The sequence below is a fragment of the Sorex fumeus genome, unplaced genomic scaffold (assembly GCF_029834395.1).
Source record: "Sorex fumeus unplaced genomic scaffold, SorFum_2.1 ptg000072l, whole genome shotgun sequence".
NCBI classification, from domain to species: domain Eukaryota; kingdom Metazoa; phylum Chordata; class Mammalia; order Eulipotyphla; family Soricidae; genus Sorex; species Sorex fumeus.
The window spans coordinates 28,516,122-28,541,921 of record NW_026606129.1 but is presented as its reverse complement, the minus strand read 5'-3'; the positions used below and the strand labels follow the sequence as shown (position 1 = coordinate 28,541,921).

The 25,800-nt window shown below is 40.1% G+C and overlaps 1 protein-coding gene across 2 annotated transcripts in view; it reads left to right on the top strand.

The window, feature by feature from the left end:
- Positions 1-2,059: 2,059 nt before the first annotated feature.
- Positions 2,060-25,800, top strand: part of TOP2B (DNA topoisomerase II beta) — a 70,858-nt gene continuing 47,117 nt past the window's right edge. The window contains exons 1-4 of one of the 2 annotated variants that reach the window (XM_056129875.1): positions 2,060-2,233; positions 19,801-19,956; positions 21,544-21,634; positions 22,881-22,944. In XM_056129875.1, coding sequence (XP_055985850.1) covers positions 2,165-2,233; positions 19,801-19,956; positions 21,544-21,634; positions 22,881-22,944 — 380 coding nt within the window. In that variant the 5' untranslated portion in view covers positions 2,060-2,164. Of the gene's footprint in view, positions 2,234-19,785; positions 19,957-21,543; positions 21,635-22,880; positions 22,945-25,800 lie in introns of both variants that reach the window. The other variant, XM_056129874.1, reaches the window with a different exon arrangement.

Below are 25,800 nucleotides of genomic sequence, written 5' to 3'. Positions count from 1 at the left end.
GACCCTGGCTGGTCTGATTTACAACCTTGCACTTCAAGTTCAAGGTAAAGAAAGGTTTTACTGTTCTGAGTCAAAGTCCCAAATATGCCAAAATCACAGGGCCTCTAGAGAGCTAATTAAAAAAAAATGTTTAAATTATTTCCACGTTTCCGAGTTGCCCACCTCTGGGCTCCAAAGGTATTTGATAGACATGACCCTAGACATTTTTATTTTCCCTTGAGAGGAAATGCACAGTTGGAAGAGAAATTCACAAAAACATCTTCTCACAAAGCAGCAATATGTTTTCATCTTCTATAAAAAGCTTTCTTGGCACAAAGACTTGGTGGCATTTCATGCCCTCAAATACTTATTTTGGTGATCGTTAACTTTTCAGTTTCTCACAAGCCAGCTTACACATGACTTGAAATCAGGGGGCCTGTTTTTATGCTGAACCCAATCAGGGGCCTGGCACAAGGTGGGCAGAGGGTGCACCCAATAAATGCGTGTGGAAGAGAATTGCGGTGAAAACCAGAACAGTGTAAAGTCACCTTCCATCTGCAAAGACTTTAGTGCAGCTCTACCGGTAATTTTCATTCTTGGAAAGATTTCGTGTGAATGAAATGATTCTTTCGTGTGCATTTGCAATTTCCACGGAAAGCAGTTAAAAAAAAATTAACCGTGCTGCCAGGTAGTAGGCAGAGTTCCACGAAAAAGTGACCGTGACATATCTGCATTGTTCAGAGTACGGAGAAAGGTTAGAGAGTGGCTACGGAACCCTCAACTCACCCCGCATTCTTTTGGAACGTTCTCTTGGCGTCCCGTCCCGTATCCTTTAAGTTCTCCAAACGCACTAGAATTGAAACTGACCCTTTCGCTTTCGCTGGGGGGGTGGGGAGAAGTAGGAACGAGATGGAGGAGAGATCAGAGCAAAGGATTCTTTTGACAGCAGCGTCCACTTGGGGCCTTGGGGAGGCCGGGGTCACGGGGCCTTCCTTGCACCAGTGATCTATAACGTCTTGCCTGAGGTTTACAACTGCTCTTTTAAAATACTTTCCCTTTGGGACGGGCCCAGGCTTCTTCCTGCTCCCTCCCCACGCTGTCTGCCCCCCTCCCCCACTGCAGGCCCGGAGCAAAGAACCGCCGCGGCTGGGAGGGCAGGTCTTCGAGTCCACACCACGCTCGGAGGGTTGCAATCGATCCGAAGCCGATTCGACCCTTTTCCCTTGGCCGCCCTTAAATGACCCTTGACAGCAGCCCACCCCCCCTCGCTCTCCGTTCCGATAGAAAACCCACAGACACACACGCAAACAACAACAACAAAAAAACCCCCCAAGTCTTCCTTTCGGTTGCTACCCGCAATGACGTTTCCCCCTCCTCGGATCCCGCCCCTTCGGGGGCTCGGGATTTTACGATTGGCTGAGAGGCGGCGGCGACAAGGCCCCGATTGGACGCAGGGCGCTGATTGACAGCGGGACGGCCGCCGCGCCCTCCCGCCCGCCCTCCCTGGGTGTGCGAATGTGTGTGTGCGGTGTTATGCCGGACAAGAGGGAGGCGACCGCGGCGGCGGCGGCTCTGTTTATTGTCCCTCTCGGTGTGCGGATGTGAGCGAGTGCAACGCCGGGTGCAACGCGGCTGACGAAGGCGGTCTCGGAGGCCGCGACGGCGGCGGCGGCGGCGGCGGCAGGACTTCGGCTCCCCAGACCGGCCTTCGCTGGAGTGCGAGGAAGGACAAGGCGCCGCTGCGTCCCCGCCACGTCCGGACGCCCCGGGCTGCCCCCGCCGGCCGCGCGCCGCGCTCGCCCCTCCGCAGCCTCGGCCCCGCGCGCCGCGGCCCCCGCCGACGTGCGTGTGGAGGAAACGGCGCCGCGGCTCGGCCGCCCGTCCCCTCCGCCCGCTCCCTGCAGCTCGGCGCCGCTTTTCTCCGCGGCCGCGCTAGGCCCGGGCGCCGCGGCCGCCGCGCCTCGAGTTTGAGGGCGGCGGGCGGCCGGCGCGGCCTCCCCGGCGGGCTCGGCCGGGCGCGCGACCCGGGCTCTGGGCGATGGGGCGCGGGGGGCGGTGCCGCTAGGGAGCCCGGCTAGCAGCCGAGCGGACGGTGCGGAGGAGGCGGCGCGGCGGGGCCCGACGGCCCGCGGGGAGGCGGGAGCGGCGGCCGCGGTCTCGGGGCCTGTGAGCGGAGGCGCTCGCCATGGCCAAGGCGGGCGGCGGCGGCGGCGGCGCCGGAGCCGGCGCGGGCAACGGGGCACTGACCTGGGTGGTGAGTGGCAGGCGGGCGGGCGGGCGACCCGGGGCGGGGGGGGGGTCCCGGGCGGGATGGGGGTGGGGGGTCCGGGCTGCCGCATTGTTCCCAATCCCGCGACCGGGGAGGAATTCCGCCGGGCCCGCGGGGGCGGGGGTCCGGGATGGGGGGGCGGGGAGGGGGTTTGGAAGAAGGGGCGGGGGGGGGGTGGAGGAGGGAAATCCGGATCGCGCGCCCGGGCGGGGGGCTGCTCCCGGGAGGACCTCGGCTCTCCGCCCCCTTTTCTTTCTCTTTTACCTCTCCGGAGGGGCTCCTGCGGCTGCAGCACACTGTACATCGGAAAGTTGTTTTTGTGTTTCGTTTGGGGGGGGGGGGGTGTGAACAGAGCGTGAACGTGCCGGGGAGCCCCCACCTCCCTCCCCAGTTCACTCCCGTGCTCCCCCCCCCCCCCCCTTCCTAGACTCTCTTCCTGGGCAGTGGGGCGTGCGGCGGTCGGGATGACAATAAGGCGGGTGTGTCTGTGTGCGTCAACTTTCTTCCAACTGTGGTTCGTTGCAGAGGGCAGCGGGGCTGCGGGTCCCCCCGAGTCGGGGGCGCCAGGGGAAGGAGTTTGGGTGCGGGGGATGCGCGCGCGCGCGCGCGGGCAGAAGCTCCTGTCCAGGAGCCCGGCGTGTTGCGGGGCTCGGCGGCGCGGCATTCGCGCTGCGGGCCAGTCCCCATCTGTCAGGGTGGGGGATTAGCAAAAGAGAGAGAGAGCGCAAGGAAAAAAAAAAAACCCGTTTACCGGCGTCAGCAGCTTCGCAGGTGAAGGCGGGCGCGGGCCAAATGGAGCGTGCTGGGGAGGTGACTGCAGGGCTCGGTTCTCCCCAGGATTTCTCGGCGTTGAGTTTCTGGGGAAAGTCGGAGCAGGGGAGGGAAGACCTCGGAGAGCCGATTCCCACGGCCGATCAATAATTCCCCGGCGTTTCACTGGCTCAGCCGAGAGTTCAGAGCCGGGTCACTTCCTACCACGCACGGAAAGCCCAGTTGATGCTACGCACCACAGGGGTCCAGGGGGAAAGTGGGGAAAAAAGTAATCGCATTTTTTTAATCCCCTCCACTTCCCCTCCCGGGACTTTCTGGCTTTCACATCTTTAAGATGTGTTACAAGTTACCAAAAAAAAAAAAGTAACTTGTCTGTTAACCTTTTTACTGCTGAATGAATTGATTTCTGCTTGTTTGGGTGAGGTTTAGATGAGTTGAGTAGCAGTTGTGCTGTATTGACCTGAATTTATTTCTTCTTTGTTTTTAAAGATGACTGAGAGCAAGGAAAAAAATAAAAAAGGTAGTTGAACCGTTCGTGGCAAAGGGCTTTGCCAAATAACTTGCCAGGCTCAGATGGACTATTTTGGGATTTTTGAACACTGGAGTTTGTCCAGTGACGAGTTTATGGTCTATGTGAACAACCTGCGAGATGCATCAATATCAAAGAATGCTTTTAAAATTGATGGCTTTATCCCTGTTACAAAACTCAACTGAAATGGAGCAGTATAGTCAGGTGGTTCTCATTTACTGTTGGAAGTGTAGGTACCTGAACAGGGTTTCCTCTGAGGAGCTCTGACTCTAGAATGGTAAATATTTTGCTCTAAGGTCAAGTTTAATTAGCTTTAATATTTGATAGCAGTCTTTTATTTACTTCGTTACTGCGTCATTGGGGTTTTGGTGCTCAGGGATGATTCCAGGTTCTGTGCTCCTAGAAATTAGGCAAGGAACGACGACCATGTAGTCCTGGGTTCAAATCCCAGTCTCCACATGCCTGCACTCAACCTGTTGAGCTCTCTCTCTGGCTCTTAAATGGGCCATTTTTTAAAGCTTACTAGGTGACTCTCACTTAACGCGATATTTTGTGAACTTGAGGATGTCATTTGAATTTAGAAAAATTCAGTTGAATTTTAAATAGACTTATTAAAGCTTTTTTTCATTATAAAGTGAGTATTGGGAACAAAGAGGTAAAAATCACGTATTCTTTTATAGGTTGTATCTTTTTGAATTAGATTTTTGTTGTTGTTTCGGTTTGGGGGCCCCACCAGAGGTGCTCAGGGATCACTCCTGGAGTGATTCCAGGGACTATGAGGTTCTGAGGATTGAAGTTGAGCTGTCTCCTTGTAAGGCAAGCACATCTGGCTCCTGAATTACATGTTTTTTAAAAAGATAGTCATCCTTAAAGATTTAATACTTCCGTTAAATTGAAGCCTGGTATACTATAGTGTAGTGTAAAATCTGTACACTAATCATAATAATGGAAGACAATATTGTGAAGTGGTTATGCGCATAGGCTTTGATATCAGATTGATACACAGAATGAACAATCAGACTGATAAGAGATCGTTCACATCCTGTCTCCAACATTTAATGGATCTTGGTACCAGGAACTTAACCTTTCTGTTTTTCCATCTGTAAAATAAGATTGCATTGAAAATTAAGTGATATACATAGCACGATGCTGAGCTTAATGTTATTATTGGTGAGGTTCAGGAAATGTACAATCAAAAAATGGATTATTTTGCTTTTATTTGAAATGTCTTTTTAAATTTTTTTTATTGTGGAACGTTGGTATTAACTATTATTGCTGTTGCTATTATTGCTGTTGGCTTTTGGGCTATTAGTGTTCAGGGGCGCCTCCTGGCTCTTTTCTTGGGTCACCCTTAGTGTTGTTTTGGGGACCATGTGATACATAGTGACGAACCCAGACATCTCCAATGCAAAGCATAAATTCTCGCCCTTTCTTTTAGCTCTCTTCTGCCCCTTTGGTGTATGTTTCTTTCGTGAAAGTTTTTGGGGGGGGGAGATTGTTGTAGTGATCTATCTGAGATGATTTGCCTCCTTTATTGAAACTGGTGTTATGTTGCCACCTACTTGCTGGTGATTTGCAGTGTTTTTAGAATATAAAAAAATAAATTGAAAAATCCTCAGTAAAATTATATTAATTAATTAAAATTGACAACAGTTGCAACGACTTCTTGGAGGCGAGCAGAATTTCTTTTTCTTTTTTTTGAATTTCTTGAACGAACTTCTAATTTATTAAACTTTGATTAGTAGACTTTCAGATAGACTTTGGCTTACATTGACTGTAAAAAAGTAAGTTTGTGTAAATATTAGAATACATTTAGTCACGGTTAATATTTTTCTTAGTAATAGCTTGATTTGGTAGATTAAAAATATTGCAATGGAGCTTCAATAGTTAATTCAAAGTCACCCACTTTTCTCATTATTTTGGTGCAAAGCAAATCCTAGAATTATATGACTTCATCCCTCTTTCAGTATTTATTTGAAAAGACACAAGTCCTTTCAAACAATATAAATTACAGTTAATTGTAGTTTTTTTTTTAATTTTAAAATTGTGGGGAAGGCTCCCAAATGACACGTGGGAGGTCCAGGTGCTCCACTAGTGATTCTTGGCCAATCAGTGGTTCAATGCGAGGGCCCGAGGATGCTGTGCTGCTAGGAGCCTGAAATGCCCAGTGCCAGGGAATGCCGGGACTCTAACTTGGCTGGGCATATGTCTAGCATGTGCCCTAACTGCTGTACTGTCGCCTGGTTCTTGTAACTTGTTTTTAAGTAAAATGCATTCAAATAAAAAGCACATTTCCCTTCAGTTGTGACAATTTTTAGCTCAGAACATATGACTACTCTTTAGACTTGTGTGGTTCATTGACACAAGTCTGAACTCTTCGGTCCTATATATTTGTAGAGTTTGTGTGGGGGGGGGAGGAGGGGAAGGAATGGGGAGCACACCCAGTGGTGCTCAAGGCTTACTACTGGCTCTGTGCACGGGATCATTCCTGGGGGTGCTTGGGGGGGGCATATGGTGTGCTGGGGAACAGACCCGATCTGCTGTGCAAGCAAGACAAGCTCCCTACCCGTGGTACTCTCTCTCAAACCCGCTTTAGCCATAATTTAAGCCAGTTCTTTCATGAAATACATGCCTGCGATTGAAATTGATTTCATATGGTTCTCGTAGTTTTTTTTGTTCTGTTTTTGTTTTGGGGCCACACTTGGTAGAGCTTGGGGGACCTTATGAATGTGGGGGATTGAACCCGGGTTGGCCAAGTGCAAGGAAAGCATCTTACCTGCGGTACTATTTTTGCAGCCTCTCATAGTTTTGTCTAGTGTCTTGGCATGTCATTTGTTTTGTCTTTGTATTTTTCTTTTCCATCAACATAGAAAGCCTTTTTTCCATCAGCCTCTTTTCTCCTTACTAGTTTAAATCTTTTCAAGATTGACTTAGTCTCACCTATCTTATTCTCCTGATCATATCTTTTCCCTGTTTATAGGTTTTTTTTCCCCCTGTTGTTCCTATGAATTATGCTGTGTGATCAAATCCAGGCCTCCCTTGTAAGGTTTTCTTGATGGGAAAACATCTCTTTTAATGTTACACTCAAGCACTTTAATATTGTGTTAACAATTAGATCATAAGCTCATGATCTTTCAGTGTTTAGCTTAGAGTTAGACAAATGGAGAACTGATGTATTTTGTTTGTAACATCAGTGCTGCATCCCAGCACTCACCTTCAGTTGTTAACAGTTTGGATATTTGAAACTTCCTGGTTTCTATCATAGTTAAGACAACACAGTGATATTTAGAAACACTTTTTAAGTCAGCCAACCAATGAAAAATACTTTGTTCACTCTTGTTTCGTTGAAGTATTTTAGTGGCAGAAGTTCCATTTACTAAATAGGACTGGGGGGAAAAAACCTTGTATTAAAAAAATCTTTTTGGAACCCCATTTTATTATTTTGATTGTGGGGTCTATGGTTGGTTTCCACTACTAGTACCACTCCTGGTACTCCCTCCATCCGCAAGACATGAGCTCTGACACTTGAAACACATTTTTTAGCTCCTAGCACCCCATTTTATGTAATTAATTTTTTTTTTTTTTTTGGCCACATCTACTGATGCTCAGGTGTTACTCTTGGCTCTGCACTCAGGAATCACTCCTGTCAGTGCTGAGGACCATATGGGATTCCGGGGATCCAACCTATGTTGACTGCTTGCAAGGCAAGTGCCCTACCCACTGTACTGTTGCTCTGGCCCCCAATACAAGACCCTGTTTTAAAGAAAAGTTAAGAGAGATCAATATAAAATCATTCCTGTCCTCAGAAACAGGGTTTATAGATTAATAATTAAGCACATGACTATGGCAGATATTTTAACCAGGCTTATGTTCTTAGTGATTATTTTACAGCACTCAATTTAGAAAACACTAATACTAAAAAGCAAAAAAACTCTTCTAATAACCTGATATCTATACTGCACTCCCGTTCATCAGTTTTGCTCGAGCGGGCACCAGTAATGTCTCCACTGTGAGACTTGTTACTGTTTCTGGCATATCGAATATGTCACAGGTAGCTTTTCAGGCTCTGCCGTGCGGGTGGGATACTCTCGGTAGCTTGCCGGGCTCTCCGAGAGGGGTGGAGGAATTGAACCCTGGTCAGCTGCATGCATGGCAAACCCCTACCTGCTAGGCTATTGCTCCAGCTCACCCTGATATCACAGAATAGAAAAAGTTTTCTGGGTCATAGGTATTAGTATTTTTCTATAACCTCCCACTTACATACAAAAAGCTATGGAGTACATTTTCTTTCTGGCATATATGCAATTTGTGTATCATATTCCTCTTATGTTTATAGACTATAAGACCATTCGTTTCATAACTCAGTTTTACCTAGTATTAGCTCTATTAGAGTTGAGAAAACAATTTCTGCAGACCTCTATTTCCTTATCTGTAACAAAGAAGTCAAAATAATGATGTCTACTTCCTGAGGCTATTATCAGGACTCATCAAGATTAAATGAGGTCATCCATATAATCCCCATCATGCTTGGCACATAATAAGCTTTAAGAGGGGTGTACCCCTACATATCCCCCTACCCCCCCCCCCCCCCACACACACACACACACATATATCCTCTGAGCTTTGTTTATGGCTCAGACATCTTCCTCTTAAAAAAAAATCTTTGGCAAGTATTTTCTTTACTTTGTCTGAAGAAGAGTGTTTTTGTTATTACTTGGTTTTGGCCTTCTGGCCACAGGAGCAGTGTTTGGAAGCTGCTTCCAGCTGTGTGCTTGGGGAGCTGCTCCTGGTGGTGCCTGGCAGCCATGCCATGCTGAGGATTGACCCTGGGACTCCTGCATGCTGAGCATATTCTCCTGCCCTTGGAGCAATTTCCCTGGCCTGGAAACGTGCTTTTAAAATAGTGTCAAGTGTCCAGTTGGCTTCCATCACAATTAGAATTTTCTTTCTTTTGGTGAGAACTTTGAAGAGCTGCTCTTTCAGCAGTTTTCAAATACACTGTATTAGTTAAGTACTGGTTAACAGTATTAATAATAACAGTAGTCACCACGCTGTGTATCTGCCCCCCCCACCATATATAACTGAAACTCCATGTCTTTTCACTCATTTTGCTCACTCAACCTTTTAACTCCCCACCCAACCAACATTTTGTTTTCTGTATCTGTGAGGTCACTTCCTCCTTTCTCTCCCTCCCTCTGTTGCTTCCTTCCTCCTGGCTTTGTGCTCTGGGGTCACTCCTGACAGTGTTCAGGAGATGGTAATTTGGACACACATACAAGACTGAGTGCAAGACAAACACCCTATCAGCTGCACTATTTCTCTGGTCCCTAAATTTTTTTTTAAAGGAAACTCTATATAGTTTCTTTCTTTCTTTCTTTCTTTCTTTCTTTTCTTTTCTTTTCTTTTCTTTTCTTTAATATATATATATAGTTTTGTATAGTGGTTGCATCAATTTCCAGTAGCTATACAGAGATCTCCTTTTCTCTGATATTCACCAATACTTACAACTTATCTTTTTTTAATAATTGTCATTCCAACAACTTTCAGGTGGCAGCTGACTGTGGTTTTGAATAGAATTTTCCTCTAATTAGTGATAACGAGCATTTTTTCCAGGTACTTATTTGGCCATCTATATTTCTTCCTTGGAAATATGTCTGTTTGATACTCTGACCATTTTAAATATTGGATTGAATTTTTGTTATTGAGTTGTATGAGTTCTTTGGATATTTTGGATATTAACCAGATACATGGTTTGCAAATATTTTTTCCTTTTTAATATTTTGCCTTTTTAATTTGTTTATGATTCGCTTTCTCTTAGAAACGTTTTAAATTTTGATGTTGTCCCCACTTGGTTATATATGCAGGGGTTTATTTCTGGGCTCTGTCCTGTTCCATTGATCTGTGTATCTTTTTATGACAGTATATGTCTATTCTGATTATTGTATCTTTGTGATAAATTTGAAATCAGAAAGTGTAATGTCGTTAGCTTTTGCTCTTTTTAAGGCTGCTTTGAATATCTGGAGGCTTTCATGGTTTTGTACAAACTTAGGTCTTTCTTTTATTTTTGTGAAAAGTGACCTTCGACTTTTGATAGGAATTGCTGTGAGTCTGTATTAATATTTCCAACTCATGGTCACAGATTATATTTCCATTTATTTGTGTACGTTTCAGTACACAAATTAAAAAAAAATTAAAAAATTAATGGCTTGCAGTTTTCTGTGTATAGGTCTGTATTCTCCATGGTTAAATTCCTACAGATTTTGTTTCTTTATTGTTATTATGTAGTGCCCAATAATTGAACCCAGGAATAGTCAGATGCAAAGCATGTGCTTTGCCATTAAACCACATCCCCAGTCCTAAAATTTTTGTCCTTTTGGATTTAGTTGTAAATGGGGTTATTATCTCAATTTCTTTATTTGATAATTTGCTATTAATGTACAAAGATGCTGCTTTTTTTTTTCTTTTTCTTTTTGTCACACCTGGTGGTACTAGGAACTGCTCCTGGCAGTGTGGTCTTGGGGGTGCTGTCTGCATGCAATGGGTGCACTCAGCCTATCCAGCTATGTATTTCTGCCCTCTTGGGCCATCTGGCCGTCAAGCTATTTTTTAATTCTCACTCTGTGTATTTAAGCATTTTCCCTTCCCTTTGTTATTGTGGTGGCAGGGTTGCACACACCTGCTTTTAATGTTAGAGACTGAAAACTCTTTTGGCAGTATTGAGGCTCCCAGAAAAGCCAGAGGTAGGTGGCAGTGGCATCAAACTTGGGATTGAATATGCAGGTCTTTTAATCCCCCCCCCGCCCCCCCCACTGAACTATTCCTCAGATCCCAGCACTTTTTTAAAAAATTTTTTTTTTTTTTTTGGAGCACATCCGATGGTCCTCCGGGGTAACTCCTGGTGCTATATTCAGGAATTACCCCTGATGGGCCTCAGGGGACCATAGGGGACGCCAAGGATCAAGCCTAGGTTGACTTTGCGCAAGGCAAGCACCCCACTGGCTGTACTGTTACACCAGTGCCCCCCACCCCCCTTTTAAAATGTAGTGTCAGGAATTGAACTCAGTATCTTACTTCTGACTGTGCTCAGGACTCACTCCTGGTGATGCTCCTGGGACCTTGTGTGTTGGTGGGAATCAAACTGGGTGTGGGTCACATGCAAAGTTAAATGCCTTACCTTGCTATCTCTAACCCCCCCACCTCCACTCCACTCCCCCTGCCCCCCTGCCCCAAGCATTTTTTTATGATGTCAGGTATACCTCATCTTCTCTTACGCTTTGGTTTGGAAGGACATTTCTGGTAGAACACAGATGGAAAATAAAATGTTTTTCTTCTCCTTCCCTTTCCTTTGTTGTAATTTTTGTTGCTGATATGACTGGAGGACACTTGGTTGTAGTGCTCGCCGGACTCACCCATTTGATTGAGTGAGTACTTGACCACTCTTTTAGTTTTGTTTGGAGAGAGTTGTGGTGCTCTCCAGGACTTGCTCATACACACTTGACTGAGTGCTCCAAAATTGCACGCTTTATTGTGATACAGGGAATCCCGTGTATAGTGCCCTCAAACTCAGCATGTGGACCAGTGCTGGAGATGGGACTCATGGCCTCTGATACATGTAAGGCTGTTGCTCTGTGCTATCCCTCTCTTCCTTTTAAAAAATGATTTATTAATATGGCCCTCTCCATTTTTTTGAAGGTAAAGATGGTTAAACCAAAATCAAAGCATGACTGTGTTGAGGAAGAAGGGGAGGAAATGTTGCAGAAGGGAAATGTAAAATCTCGTGTGTGTATGTGTGGTGGTGGTGGTGGTTGTGTGTGTGTGTGTGTGTGTGTGTGTGTGTGTATGTATGTATGGGAGGGTATAGAAAATAGAAGGGCCTTATTGCTGATCTCCCTCACCAGTCCTCTCTGGTTGGCTTGTGATGGTGAGATTTCTGTGCTGTTTATGTCAATGAGTTTCACTTCCTTTTTAGCACCAACTGGCAAACCATCTCTTCTCCCCTCTTTGTCAGTGATTCATTCTTCCACAGAAAAGCAGGAACTGTGGATGACTGCCCCAAATGCTCTATCTGAGGTGACAGCTCTGTGCATGGAAGAATCTTCCTTTTTACAGGATGATCTTGGTACATACTCATTCTGGGAAAATATTTTTGTTGTTGTTTTTATTGAAATATTTTTGTTTTTTTTTATGATGGTCAAGAAATATTCTTGATGAAGATTGAGTCTTGGATGCCTATTAAATTTATTTTACACATTAATAGGAACTAACTATATTGTGAAAGTATGACATTCATATTAAAATATATTTTTATTATCACTATCACCCAGTTGTTCACTATAAATATTGTTATAATATTTTTATTATAGTTTAAAATAAACTTTGTTTTTATGTTTGTGTTTTTGTTATCGTTTAAAAGTCCCCAATAGTGCATTGTTTAAATTTGTTAGGGGCTGGAGAGATAATTACACTTACCTTGTACATAACCAACAAGAGTTCAGTCTCTGATCCCCTGCATTCCATATGGTCCCTGAGCACTGCTAGGAATAATACCTGAGCATGGCCAGGTGTGGCCTAAAAATTAAAAAAAAAAAAGAATCTGTTAGTCAACTTTTGAACTTTAGGGAAAAACTATTATGGTATAATCATATTTGTATATCACAAAGAATAGGTCTATAATAACTTTTTTTAGATGTATGGACATCTGAATATGGGGTTTTTATTTTACTTTTTTATTATCTTTTTTTACTTTTTTTTTTCTTTTTGGGTCACACACAGCGATGCACAGGGGTTACTCCTGGTTTATGCACTCAGGAATTACTCCTGGCTGTGCTTGGAGGACCATATGGGATGCTGGGAATTGAACCCAGGTTGGCTGCATGCAAGGCAAATGCCCTACCCGCTGTTCTATCACTCCAGCCCCACTTTTTTTTTTATTATCTTTAGATTTCTTCATTATCTTTAGTTTTATGTGGGAATGAAAATGCTTTGTCTTCTGATTTGATGCTGAAATATTGTATTAATAAAGATGACCACACAAGGAAATTAAGATTCAGAGTAAATTTTACAAAAATTTACTTTGTAAAATCTTGCTGAAAATTTATTAAGAATGTTCTTAGGAATTTATTATTTTAAAGGCAGATTGTTAATTATTCAATGTGGAAAGCTTAGTACAATAACTTTACTATGAAATATCTCATTACTATGACTAAAAATAATATAAATTTAACCATTAAATCATTTGGAATCAAAAGATTCCTTCTCAATTTTAAAAATGAACATAATTCTTTTATTCTAGTGGTAGCACTATAGCACTGTAGCGCTATCCTCCTGTTCATCAAATACGCCACGGGTCGCTTGCCAGGCTTTGCCATGCGGGCTCTCTGAGAGGGGCGGAGGAATCGAACCTGGGTTGCCCGTGTGCAAGGCAAACTCCCTACCCCCTGTGTTATTGCTCCAGCCCATTCTGTAGCACTGTAGCACTGTCCTCCCGTTGTTCATCGATTTGCTTGAGAGGGCACCAGTAATGTCTCCATTGTGAGACTTGTTACTGTTTTTGGCATATCGAATACGTCAGGGGTAACTTGCCCGGCTTTGTTGTGCAGGCAGGATACTCTCAGTAGCTTTCTGGGCTCTCTGAGGTGGAGGAATTGAACCCGGGTTGGCCATGTGCAAGGCAAACACCCTACCTGCTGTGCTATCGCTCCAGCCCATTCTAGTGGTATCAATTATTTATTATTCATTTATCATTTTTGGGATTGAAAGTTTGCAAGTTTTTTCAAACTAGTCTCTTGAGTTAATTTCTGAATGTTATCAGCCACTATTAAGACTGAAGAACTACTCAGGGTGATTGTGTGTGTGTGTGTGTGTGTGTGTGTGTGTCTGTGGAGGAGGGGGATTGATTTTAAGTCCGCCTTGCCACGCAGCCAGTCCCGCCGAGCCAGGTTCGATTCCTCCGTCCATCTCAGAGAGCCCGGCAAGCTACCGAGAGTATCTCGCCGCATGGCAAAGCCTGGCAAGCTACCCGTGACGTATTTGATATGCCAAACACAGTAACAACAAGTCTCAAAATGGAGAAGTTACTGGGCCTGCTCGAGCAAATCGACGAACAATGGTAGGACAGGGCCCCCATATACAGGGCAAGTGCTCTGCCACTGAGCTACATGCTTGACCAGGGAAAAAGAAACAAAGGAAGTCTTCTTCCCCTACCCCAGGATAAATATGGTTGCTATTACATCTGGAGGGAAGGCGATCAACAGATTCCTTGTTTAACTTTTCTGATTTGGTTCATTGGTGTTTGCTTTCACACCTGTGTTAGGAATGAGGGGTAGTTGCTCTTTTTCGCTTTCCTCCTAGATTTTGATATTTTAGCAGTTTGGATATTACTTACTGGGAGTAATTTTATACTAATAAACAGTAGCTAGAACAGCCCAGCTAGAAAAAACTATTCTTCCAAGTGTCTGTGAGAAAAAACCCTATAAATTTCTCAGGAGAGAAATTTCTCTAGTGAGCTGCTAGTGAGTCAGCAAACAGCAAACTACCATTTTGTTTATAATGGAAAAGTAAAGGCCATCTGACTGCAAGTTCTTTGCCAATGCTGCCTGCCCTTGTTTATTTTAGGTTCACTTTTCTTTTTGCCCAGATTTTAGTGAGAAAGTTGAGATTGTAGAATAAGGAGGTGTAAACCTCTAGTAAAAACATTCTTTATTTTTATTAAAAATTTTATTTAATATAGAAAAAATGTGACAAGCATTGATATAATTCTAGGATTAAAATTAATCACAAAGTTGTATTATTAATATCAATAGGTCTAGAAATGGTTATATCAGATTGCAGGGTTGATAAGTCTTGTCTAAGAACCATGTCGTATTCAATATGCCAAACACAGTAACAACAAGTCTCATGATGGAGACGTTACTGGGCCCGCTTGAGCAAATCGATGAATAACGGGAGGACTGTGACCGTTTATTGCATTCAGGAGGTATTGCATGGCTGGGAGGTCCAGAACTTTCCAAATCTATGGTCTAGGCCAAACAGTAGACAAGGTGGCAGACATGGGTGGTGGACGGGACTTCTGGGGCTTCTGGAAGGCGGGAGCAGGTGGTGTGGCAGTGTTTCCAGAAAACGTTCTGTTTTAATGTAGCTTAATTATGTTTTCACATATCTGGGCTAATAACTTACCAGGATTAAGGATGTGGCTCAGTGATAGTGCACGTGGCTGGCATGGCTGTGACCATGTGTTTGATCACCAGCACTGCAAAACAAATAGAAGCAAACATTAGAGAAAACTTAGGTTCTAGTGTGATAGTACTGGGTGGGTAGGGTGCTCGCTTTATACTCTGCTGACCCAGGATTGACCCTGGCACCCCAATACTCACCAGGACTGATTTCTGAGTGCAGAGTCAGGGAGTAAGGTCTGAGCATCACTGAGTGTGCCCCTTCCCCCAAAACCAAATACTTCAGGTATGTGTTCATTGCAGGAAATTAGAAGACAGACCAGAGAAATAAAAATGATTTGTAGTTCTGTTTTTCACATATTTTATTGATAATGTTGGGCTTTATTTTTTATTTTTTTCTGTGAATGTTTATATTGCATTTAATCTGGGTGGGTTTGAGGGGGTGTTTCAGCCAAACCTGGTGGTACTCAGGGGACTGTTCTTGACCCTGCTCAGGAGTGACCCCTGGTAGTACTTGGTGTGGGGGCTTGAACCAGGATTGTTTGCATGCAAGGCAAACTCCTTAACTCCTCTACTATCTCTCTGGTTCTATATATAACTTTTCCTGATGAGAATAAACACCTAAAAATACTTTGTTGATTTTTGCTACTTTTAACGGGCTGGAGCAATAGCACAGCGGTAGGGCGTTTGCCTTGTGCACAGCCGGCACGACTGAGCTGGGTTCGATTCCTCCACCCCTCTTGGAGAGCCCGGCAAGCTACTGAGACTATCTCGCCCGCATGGCAAAGCCTGGCAAGCTACCCGTGGCGTATTCAATATGCCAAAAACAGTAACAACAAATCTCATGATGGAGACGTTACTTGGCCCACTCTAGCAAATCGATGAACAATGGGAGGACAGTGCTACAGTGATATACTTTTAACAATAAAGTGCTTTTAAACTAATAGCTTACCTTTATTATCTTAACTTCAGCCTGTAAGTTGTAACACTAGAAGTTTATAATAAAATATTTTCAGTACAACAGAAAATAACTACTCAGTGAAATAGCCAGATTTAAAGGTTTATATGATGTTTTAGGAATTACTTAGTATCATAATTAAGAGTTTATTGGTTGAGAATATAGTTCAGCAATAGAGTACTTGCCTTGCATGCTTGAGGCCCTCGGTTTGATCCCCAGAACTGTAAAAACAAAAGTTTATTTGAAATATCTACAAATTAACCTCAAAACAGGTGACATTTCTTTGTGGCATTCTATAAGTATTCTTCTGTGTCCCTTAATTCTTTTCATTATTTTTTTGTTTCTGAGCCATGCTTGACTGTGGCTGCTGCAAGCTTGATGTTCTGGGGTTGCTCCTGGTGGTACTGGGGACCGCACAGTGCTAGTGCCTGTGTAAGAGGTTGCACCTGGGACTTCCACATGTCAGTCACGTGCTCTACTTCTTTGGGTAGTCTCCTTGACCCCTTTTCTTTGTTGTGGGAATGGTTGGGGCACATCTGGTATGTTCTGGAACTGTTCCTGGCTTTGTGCTTAGAAGTGATACCTGACAGTGCTCAGAGGACCATATGCAGTGCCAGGGTTTGAACTGGGGTTGGTTGGTTGCATGCAAGTCAAGCACTGTAACTCCTGTACTCTCTCTCCCTGGCCTCTTTCTATGACCTGATAGGGAATAGTATTCATTTTTCTTTATTTATTATCTGTCGTGATATTTAGGATAATATATTTGGAATAAAATGTTTTAAGCAATTTGTCAAACTTATTTTTTAATATTGAAGCCTTTTAAATAAAATTATAGGCAGTGATCTGACAGAGCCAACTATACTTTACGTGTTCTCTAATTTTTTGAGATCTTATCCTGATTAGAGTGACAGTTTTTGAACTTGGTAGGCTCTGGTAAGTGCCATCAAATAATTTTTCATTTTTATGTATGCACTTGGGAAGAAGAGGAAGAGATAGGTAGTAAGGGGATGTAGAAAAAGTTGTAGATTTTTGAAAAAGTCATGAGAAGGCATTTAACCAGTTTTCCTAACTATGTGTCACTGGAGTTCATTGTAACTCATCATGTCCAAATGCAGATATTAGTGGGACTGAAGAGATAGTACAGTGGTTAGGGCATTTGCCTTGCATGTGGCCTACTTGGGTTTGATCTCTTGTACCTAATACCGCAATGACCCCACACTGAGCACCTCCTACTGTGGCCCCAAAACCAAACCAAACCAAAAAAACTAACCAAATAAAGCTAAAATTAGGAATTTCTGGCTGAGTCTGATCTTAAAAATACTTTCCATTTTAGAGTCTGGGAATGTTGCTCAGTGGTGTGCAGACGTTGTGTGAAGCTTTGGATTTAATCCCAGCATTGAAAGATACAATTTCACTAAATGGAATGTATTTTGGAGTAAAAGCTTGCGATAGGAAGGTCTTTAACTTGAGTGGTTGTTATAAATTTCTGACCTCATGCCAGAAATTTGGTCCCAGATAATCCTAAATTAATGTTTTGTTTGGCCACACTTGAAGATAGATGCTCAGGGTCTGCTGGCCCTGTGGTCAGGGGACACTCCTGGATGTGCTTGGGGATCAAACCAGTGGGCTACATGCATGGCAACTCACTTAATCCCTATGTGATCTTTCTATCCCAGTTAATGGCAAATAGTTACCCACCTTTGATTCTCTGACATATAATTTTGCAGTGCCAGGAACTGAACCCAGGACCTCACACCTGCACGGAAATTGTTTTATTGCTAATCCACATCCCTAGCTGTCTCTAGCATTTATTATCTGGAAGTACTTAAAGATTGTGAGCTTTGTTATTGCAGTGCTTATTCTAAGTATTCTGAAGACCCATTTAAAAAATTCAGTTGTTTATATTGTTAGATTTACTTTTATGAAGTCATCATCTCATCATGAAAAAGTAAGGAATGTGATTAGATATTTGGCAGTTATCTAGTATTTTTGACATGTGAGAAATTTCTGGCCAAAAAAATCATTGTCACTACTGTCATAAGTAGCAGGATTAATTTCTTTTGTCCAAAACTATTTTTAATTGACTTTAAGGATTATTAATGAACAGCTATATAAATAAAAGAATGGTGTTTAAAATCTAGAAAAATGAATTATTTGTAGTAATTCATATGGAAATATTAAATGTCTTTAACTTCATTTGGAAGAGTATTTTGTAGCATTTGGGTTTCTGTAAGGTTTATATATTCAGTTTTTGTCCTGTGAACTCAGTAATGCAGTTTGATTTTTAAGCATACAATTAAAGACTGCATATAGATATGCTTTTATATCTTTACTCAAATTTATTGGTCTACCTTTGACTTAGAATACAATACAGTTTCAGAAAATAGCACTTCACAACTCTGCACACACTGCACACTCCACCAAAATTCTAGTCTCTTTACACCATCAAAATGACTCCCTCAGTGTATTCTTTCCAGTCTCCTTCCCTCTCCTTCTGGCAACCATTGTTTTTGTCACATAACCTAAGAGTTATTTTTGTTATGTTTTGCCTGTTTGTGTACTTTGGTTATTTATATTCCACATATGAGTGAACCATCTGGTAATTGTCTTTCACTTCCTGACTTTATTTCACGAAGTAGAATCGCCTCATTTTCCAACCAGATTGTTGCAAAGACATGATCTCATTTTTTTTTAAACTGCTGAGTAGTAGTTCACAGAGTAAAATATGACAGCTTCTTTGTTGTCATCTATTGATGGACATTTAGGTTGATTCCTTATTTTGTCTATAATGAATAATGCTAAGAACATAGGGATGCAAATACTTTTTGAATTAGAATTTTTTTATTTGCATGAACGTATAAGAATGGTATTGTATGGAATCTCCATTTTTTTATTTTAAGGTATCCCTATACTGTTGCCTCTAGAACCTATACCAGTTTATATTCCCACTAACTGTGTGTGTACAGAGTACCCTTTTGTCCACACTCTTGACAACATTTACTGTTCTCAGTCTTGTTGGTATGGGCCATATATGGGTTTGAAGTCAGATTTCTGTGGTTTTGATATGTACTTCCCTAGTAAATAATGTTGAGTATTTTTTGAAGTATCTGTGAGCCATCTATATGTTATCTTCGGAGGAAATATCTACCCAGTTATAATGCGTTGAAACTTAAATGAAGTGGTATGTTGCTTGTGCAAGTACAAAGCCTCTCTGTGTTTCTACTAAAATTTAGAGACCTGTAAGTTAACTGTTAATTTTCACTGGGTCTTAGGGTGGAGTTGTGTTGAACTGTATTTTGAATTCTGAAAAGGCAATCATATGACTTTATTTTTTAGAGTGGGATGTCGTATTTGCAGTGTAGAATGCAGATGGAGAAAGGTGTCTTCTCTGCTACTATTAAGAAGAGAAATTGCTTGAACTTGGGAATTTGAATCTGGGACCCTTATCTTTGTAATGAGTGGTCTGAATTAGGTTGATCAACTTCAATTTTCTTGGACTGGCTGAAAATCTGGAATCATAGGGTGCCTGAGTATTGGGGCACTAGAGCTGATATGTTAGGAATTTCTGTCATTATGGAATGTAAGAGTTCACAAACCATGCATATTATTCTCAGTTATATCAGTATGTTCTAATTACATAGGTTACTATTTTTTCTTGGTTTCTTTTTTTGTTCTTTAATCTCCAGAGCTTTATGACGGGAATTAAATTTGGAAACTTCCACAGCCCCTGCAGCAAAGTTTAATCATTGTTAGCCTATCATCAGAACAGAGCTCACAATCCTTGGGAAGTTTTGGGGACTGAGAAATTAATCTGGTATTTCTATTTCTGGATTGAATAGATAAGGTTGTTCCAGTGTATAACTCAGTGTGTGTCTGCCTCCATTTTTTTTTTTTTTTTTTGCCTCTGTCAAAACGGTGGTTCCACACTGTTATTCAAGGAACTAGACTGTCAGGATATAAACCTCTGTGGTCTCTTTGGTATGTAATAATAACTGAGCCTGAAAGATGTACTTTTTAAATTTAAAAGAAAGCCCGTGACATGTGTCCACATACATTTTAGTTTACCCCTTGGGAGATTATTTAAATTGGATTTTTTGGTTAATTTTAGACTCTTTTTGATCAGAACAATGCTGCAAAAAAAGAAGAGTCAGAAACTGCAAACAAAAATGATTCTTCAAAGAAATTGTCCGTGGAAAGAGTGTATCAGAAGAAGACCCAGCTTGAACACATTCTCCTTCGTCCTGATACATACATTGGGTCAGTTGAGCCATTGACACAGGTAATTATTTGTTAAAACATTGAAGAGATAGGTATTTGTATCTACTTTTGGAAAATAATTTTGTGATTATCTGGTTGTAAGTATATAAGTTTATTTCTTTATGGTCATGAAAATTGTATCTACTTTTGGAAAATTGTATCTACTTTCGGAAAATAATTTTGTGATTATCTGGTTGTAAGTATGTCTTTATGGTCATGAAAATTGTATCTACTTTTGGAAAATTGTATCTACTTTTGGAAAATTGTATCTACTTTTGGAAAATAATTTTATGATTATCTGGTTGTAAGTATATAAGTTTATTTCTTTATGGTCATGAAAAAAACAGGATCTAGGAGCTCAACACTCAGATGGATAATTCAATTGGTTGGTAGTAAGCTTTGCAAGCAAGTGGTCTGAACATGTCAGTGCATCCCACAGGACTGACCGCCCCCCCCAAGCACCACCATGTGTGGCCCAAAACCAGGAAAAAAAAAAGGAAGGGAAAAAGAAATATCCCAGAAGAAAAAAAGAATGGGATAAAATAGTACTCTCTGATGTGTTTTTTCTTTCTGTTTTTGGCCTCCCAAGCAGTGCTCAGGCCGGGGCCACAACCCATGATGCTTGGGTGGCCTATGATCAAACCTAGGTGGGCCATGTGTAAAGCAAACACAAATGTAAAGATTACAAATAATGTGCCTAACCTCTGTAATATCTCCCTACTCCTAAAGTTTTTAACTTCTCAAATTCATGCTGTAATTTAAATTTTGAAATTTATAATATACACTATGAAATTTTTAATTGCTTGCTATGGGCTTGATATATATGTATGTATAGATGTAGATATCTATTTATCTTATGTAAGATATATATCTTACCAGAGGAGGAAGGAGAAGTTTTAAATACATTTAAGTAACTTGTTGAGACCTTTTAACCAGGAGGTTCTGGAATTTAAAGCTTAGTTTCTTTGACTTCAGAGTTACTTTGTTTTCATATATCTGTATATCTGTGCATATATATTTACACATATACACACACACACACACACACACACAGATACACACACACACTCCTACCCTGGTAACTGCTCAGGGCTTACTCCTGGCTCTTCACTCAGGTATTATTTCTTTCAGAGTTTTGGGGGACGTATTTAGTGCTGGGGATCAAACCTGGGTGGGCCATGTGTAAAGCAAACACCCTACCCACTGTACTAGCACACTGGCCCCATATTATGCTCATATTATTTTACTCCACACTTATGATGTTAGAAAAAAATGCCATGAACTAAAGTGTAAATACAGCTTTTTCATATTTAAATACTATTTGTCAAGATTTTTTCATATTTAAATACTACTTGTCATTTTTTGGTGCTTTATATTAAAGTTGTGTCTCTGAAAAAGATACAGATAGTATAAGATGAACAAGTTCTCAATTTTGAGGTTATTGAATTTGCATGTAAATAGTGAAGTTGACTGCAACTAAAGTAATTTTTTTTTTTTAATTTTGAAGGTCTTAGTATTTACAGATAAATGACAGAACATGGTTTGTACTTCTATAAAGTTGGTATTAGAGACAAGTAAAAATGTGTTTTACGTTTTTATCTCAATGCAGGTAATGTGGGTGTATGATGAAGATGTAGGAATGAATTGCAGAGAGGTTACCTTTGTGCCCGGATTATATAAGATCTTTGATGAAATTTTGGGTGAGTAATTGTTTAAATTTTAATTCAACCCTTTCTATTAATATTATAGTTCCCGATGGTTAAAGTCAGGCTTACAGTGTAAAATTAAGACGAATATGCATTTTCAGAAAATGGTATCACTTGCAGTGATATTTTTGTAGGTATCACTTACAAAATGCTTAGATATTTTTCTATGTATTTTTGCATAAGTTTGCTCATCTGTGAAAGCATATGTTGGTCTGTGGTCTTATATGTGCTATTAGTTAGGTTTTCTTACATCATAGTCAGTTGTATATGGGAGAGTGTTAAAAACAAAGGCAGTAGGGTTTGACCCTTGTGGATTTAGTCAGCTTAAGGTAGGACATTTAAAACTGTTTTTCATCGAAAACTTGGATATTTCTGCTGGGCAGCCAAATTTGTGCAATCATTATTCTATAAGATCCATAATTTCCAAATGACATTAAATCACAATGAAATATGTATTGCCTGATTGACTCTCATAGGCAATGCTTGCTCTCTGGGATTTTTTTTTTAGCCAAGACTTTTGAGAGATTATGTGCTTTGCCACCTCATTAGTGCAGTTAGAGATAAACCATCTCTCTCTTCTCATGGTCTTTGGGAAAAGATTAAGAGAGTTGTTGTGGTTTATAATTTTCACTCTGGTTTCTCAACAATCCAGCTGATTTTACTTTTAGGTTACACACTTCATTAGTAATATATTTCTTTTATGATTGATTGATTTTAATTTGACAACTGTGTGGAAGTTTATTGAGACACTGAGTAATATAGACATACTAGCAATTACAGTATATGTGGAATTTTGATTTCTAAGGAAGTCCTTTGCCTTTATAATTCAAAAATAATATATTGATTTCAATTGCATGAGTTTACTGAAGAAGATAAGGTAAAATATATTTGCTACCAACATTAAAAACATAATTTTTTTTTAGTGGTTTAGGCCTGGTTTAGGAATACTTTCAGACTTGGGAGAGGTTGTTAAATGCAGATATTTACTTTTATTCATATATTACGAGATAAATCTGTAGCACTAAAACTGTAGCACTTTTTGTTTTATGGTAGAAGAAAGACACAACAGTAATTTGGTGTGATGAATTTTAAGAATTTATTTGGAAAATAAGATTTTGTATCAAAAATTAGCAGCAATTTTTTCATTAGCCATTACCATATGTAATTGTTAAGTAGTGATGCACATGTGGCTTTGTATTTATGCAACTGTAATTGCTCATCAGAATATTTAATTTTGTAGTTAATGCAGCTGACAATAAACAGAGGGATAAGAACATGACTTGTATTAAAGTTTCTATTGATCCGTAAGTATATTTTAAGTTTAATTTTTTTATGTTAAGGTGTTTTATTCAGGTAGTGCCAAATTCATTAATACTTCTGAGGTGGATGATGCATATTATTAGTATCCAGTTTCCTAGTTGCTGGCACTTATTTTATTCTTGTTAGCCAGTATACTATATTCTTACTATTTCCTGTTATTCATGATCTTTTTTCCCAAAGTACTTAATCATTGGAAATGTTAGAGACCATTATTTCTTCTTTTTGGATGCTATGGATGCTATTTCAGCTGCTAATCACTAGATCTTTTCTTTGATAAGTTTGCTTGGAGATTCAAGACTAAAAATTATTACTAATATTATTCCATTTACATTACGGGTTAAATATACTTTCCATGATTGGCATTTTGAGTTTTATATTATCTGTAACAATTTAGAAATGATATTATTGAATATGTTTTACATGTTTAGTTAATTAGATCTCATGATACTGATATTTTTTCAGAACTAGAAGAGAATAAAAATAATAGTTTTAAGTTAGAAATACCATTATTCCCTTTATCCTGTTGTTAACCAGACCTTTTACAAAATATTGCTTTATCATTTATAAATTTTATTAGTAATTTATTATGATTTTATATAAGATTTTTGAGGCATGAACATTTAACTGTTCATGTGTAGCTTCCCTGTCAACCTAATTTCAGATGGCATGGTTAAAATTAATTCTATAAAAATATGAATAATCATTATGCCATGAAATTAACTATATCTTACTTGAAAATATTACCACATAATTATGTTGTTAAAGTTCTTGAGTTTTTTCTTCTGAATTCTTTCTATAATGAATATATTCTTGAGAATAAAAGCTGTGTGGTGCACTTACAAGTTACAACTTATGCAGTTGTGGGGTCCCAATTTCTATCCCTGGCACCACATAACCACTTCAGCACTACTGGGGAGTGTAGGTATAACCTCTGTGAGGCCCCAAATACTGCTAGGTATGGCCTCAATGATCCTCAGCACTTTTGATCCCTAGCACTGAGCCTTCAAGTCTTGTATCTATAGGCTGATTTTTCACTGGGAATGAATGGCCTTGGGCCCCAGGTACTGCTAGGGAAACCTCCCTACAAAGCAAACCAAAATTTTATCATAACAAAGTTAAAAGTAAACTATCAAACAACTCAAGTGAATAATGGCTTTGGGTGACATTTTTTATCTGGGCAAAGAATCATTCTATCTCCAATTATAATAGTGCCTCTATTGCTCTTTTTAACTTCACTTTTAATAAATGTTTTTGTGTATACATAAGTATGGCATTGCTTTTTTAATACTATTATATTTTCATTTACTTATTTTATTTACTTTTTTACTTATTTCCCCATGGCTTTCGTGAATAGTTTAGATTTCTTGCTAGTCTCAGTATGGGAAACTGCCATAAATTTGTTAACAGAGCGAATTGGGTCACTGAAATCAGAAACTAATCCCACCAAATTTTGGGTAAAAATGTATAGACACAGAGATGAAAAAGGTGTTCTAGGCAAGGAAAAGTCCAATAAACAGGAGATTGAAGAACTGGGAATGGACTTTGGTAATGAATTGACATAGGAAAGACTAGTAAGTTGCATGTTACAGGAAATATAAGGTACATTTTATAAAATAGTGGCAATAACATTTCAGTATATCTTTCAGTATATACCCAATAGATGCAGATTCAGTATATCTATTGAGATATAGATAATGGACTTTGTACATGAAGCTTTATGTTATACAAAATGTCAAAATCTGTTCCGTAGCAAATACTCTTACGGAAGCTGTAAGTCTGTTATCATTCAATGGGGGTGGCTATCAAGGTGACTGTTGGCAGTAATAAATATTGTAGATGTCTATTTAAGACTCCTATTGAAATTTAGAAAGAAGAAAGGATCTATTCTGACATGAAATGACACTAGTAAGTCTTGATTACTAACTAAATAGTGATCCATTTTAACTATGAATGAAAGTTGTATGAAAGTTTGAGTCTAGCAAATTTGGAGAGTTGAGCATATATTTAAGTGATCTAAAGAAAAAGTTATTGTTGATTTGGGTGAGAAGATAATGTGTCAAAATTATTTTCAGGTTTTACTGAAATTTGTTATTTTTTTTGCTTTTTAATGAAAGTTGTTACTGAATTTGTTAGTATCTTTTGAAAGATTTATTTACTCACTTAGTTAACAACTTTCTTTTCCATTATAAAAACTACTCCCAAGAATGTGAGAGATTGAAGTACATATGTGTGAGTCAAACTATGTCTAAAAATACATTTGAACCAGATTGGCAAATGGTAGCCTTTAAGCCAATGTAAATGTTACTTATGAAGCTGCATTTCATTGCAAATCTGACTCTTAAGTAAGACTTCATTTATTGGAATCTTTCTCTGTGCTGTTCATACTAAAATTGATTGGTCTTTCATGGGAAAAAATGAGACCTAAAATAGTCTCTACATATTTTGAAACCATTAAAATTAGTTTATAACAATGGTTTCTGCAATTCTAACTTTTTTTAAAGCCTCTAACTTTTAGGTTGAGAATCGAGCGTATTAAGACTCAGTTTTTTATTTGTTTTTTTTTTTTTTGATGCCAGTAAAATTTACTTATGACACTGATTGTCACAAGACAAATAACCCACTAACATTTAGGCAGAGAATAGAACACATCTTCAGCACCTTATCATTTTTTTATATGTACTATGTACTTCTATAGCAGATAGCATTGTTAATAGAAATGAATATATCAATGGCCCTGGCCCTTCAGAGCTTGTGGTTCTCAGAATACTGGTAGAATGAAATAGGCACATTGCAGTTAATGTATACAAATAAAAAATTGAGTCTATAATTGACTTCTCACT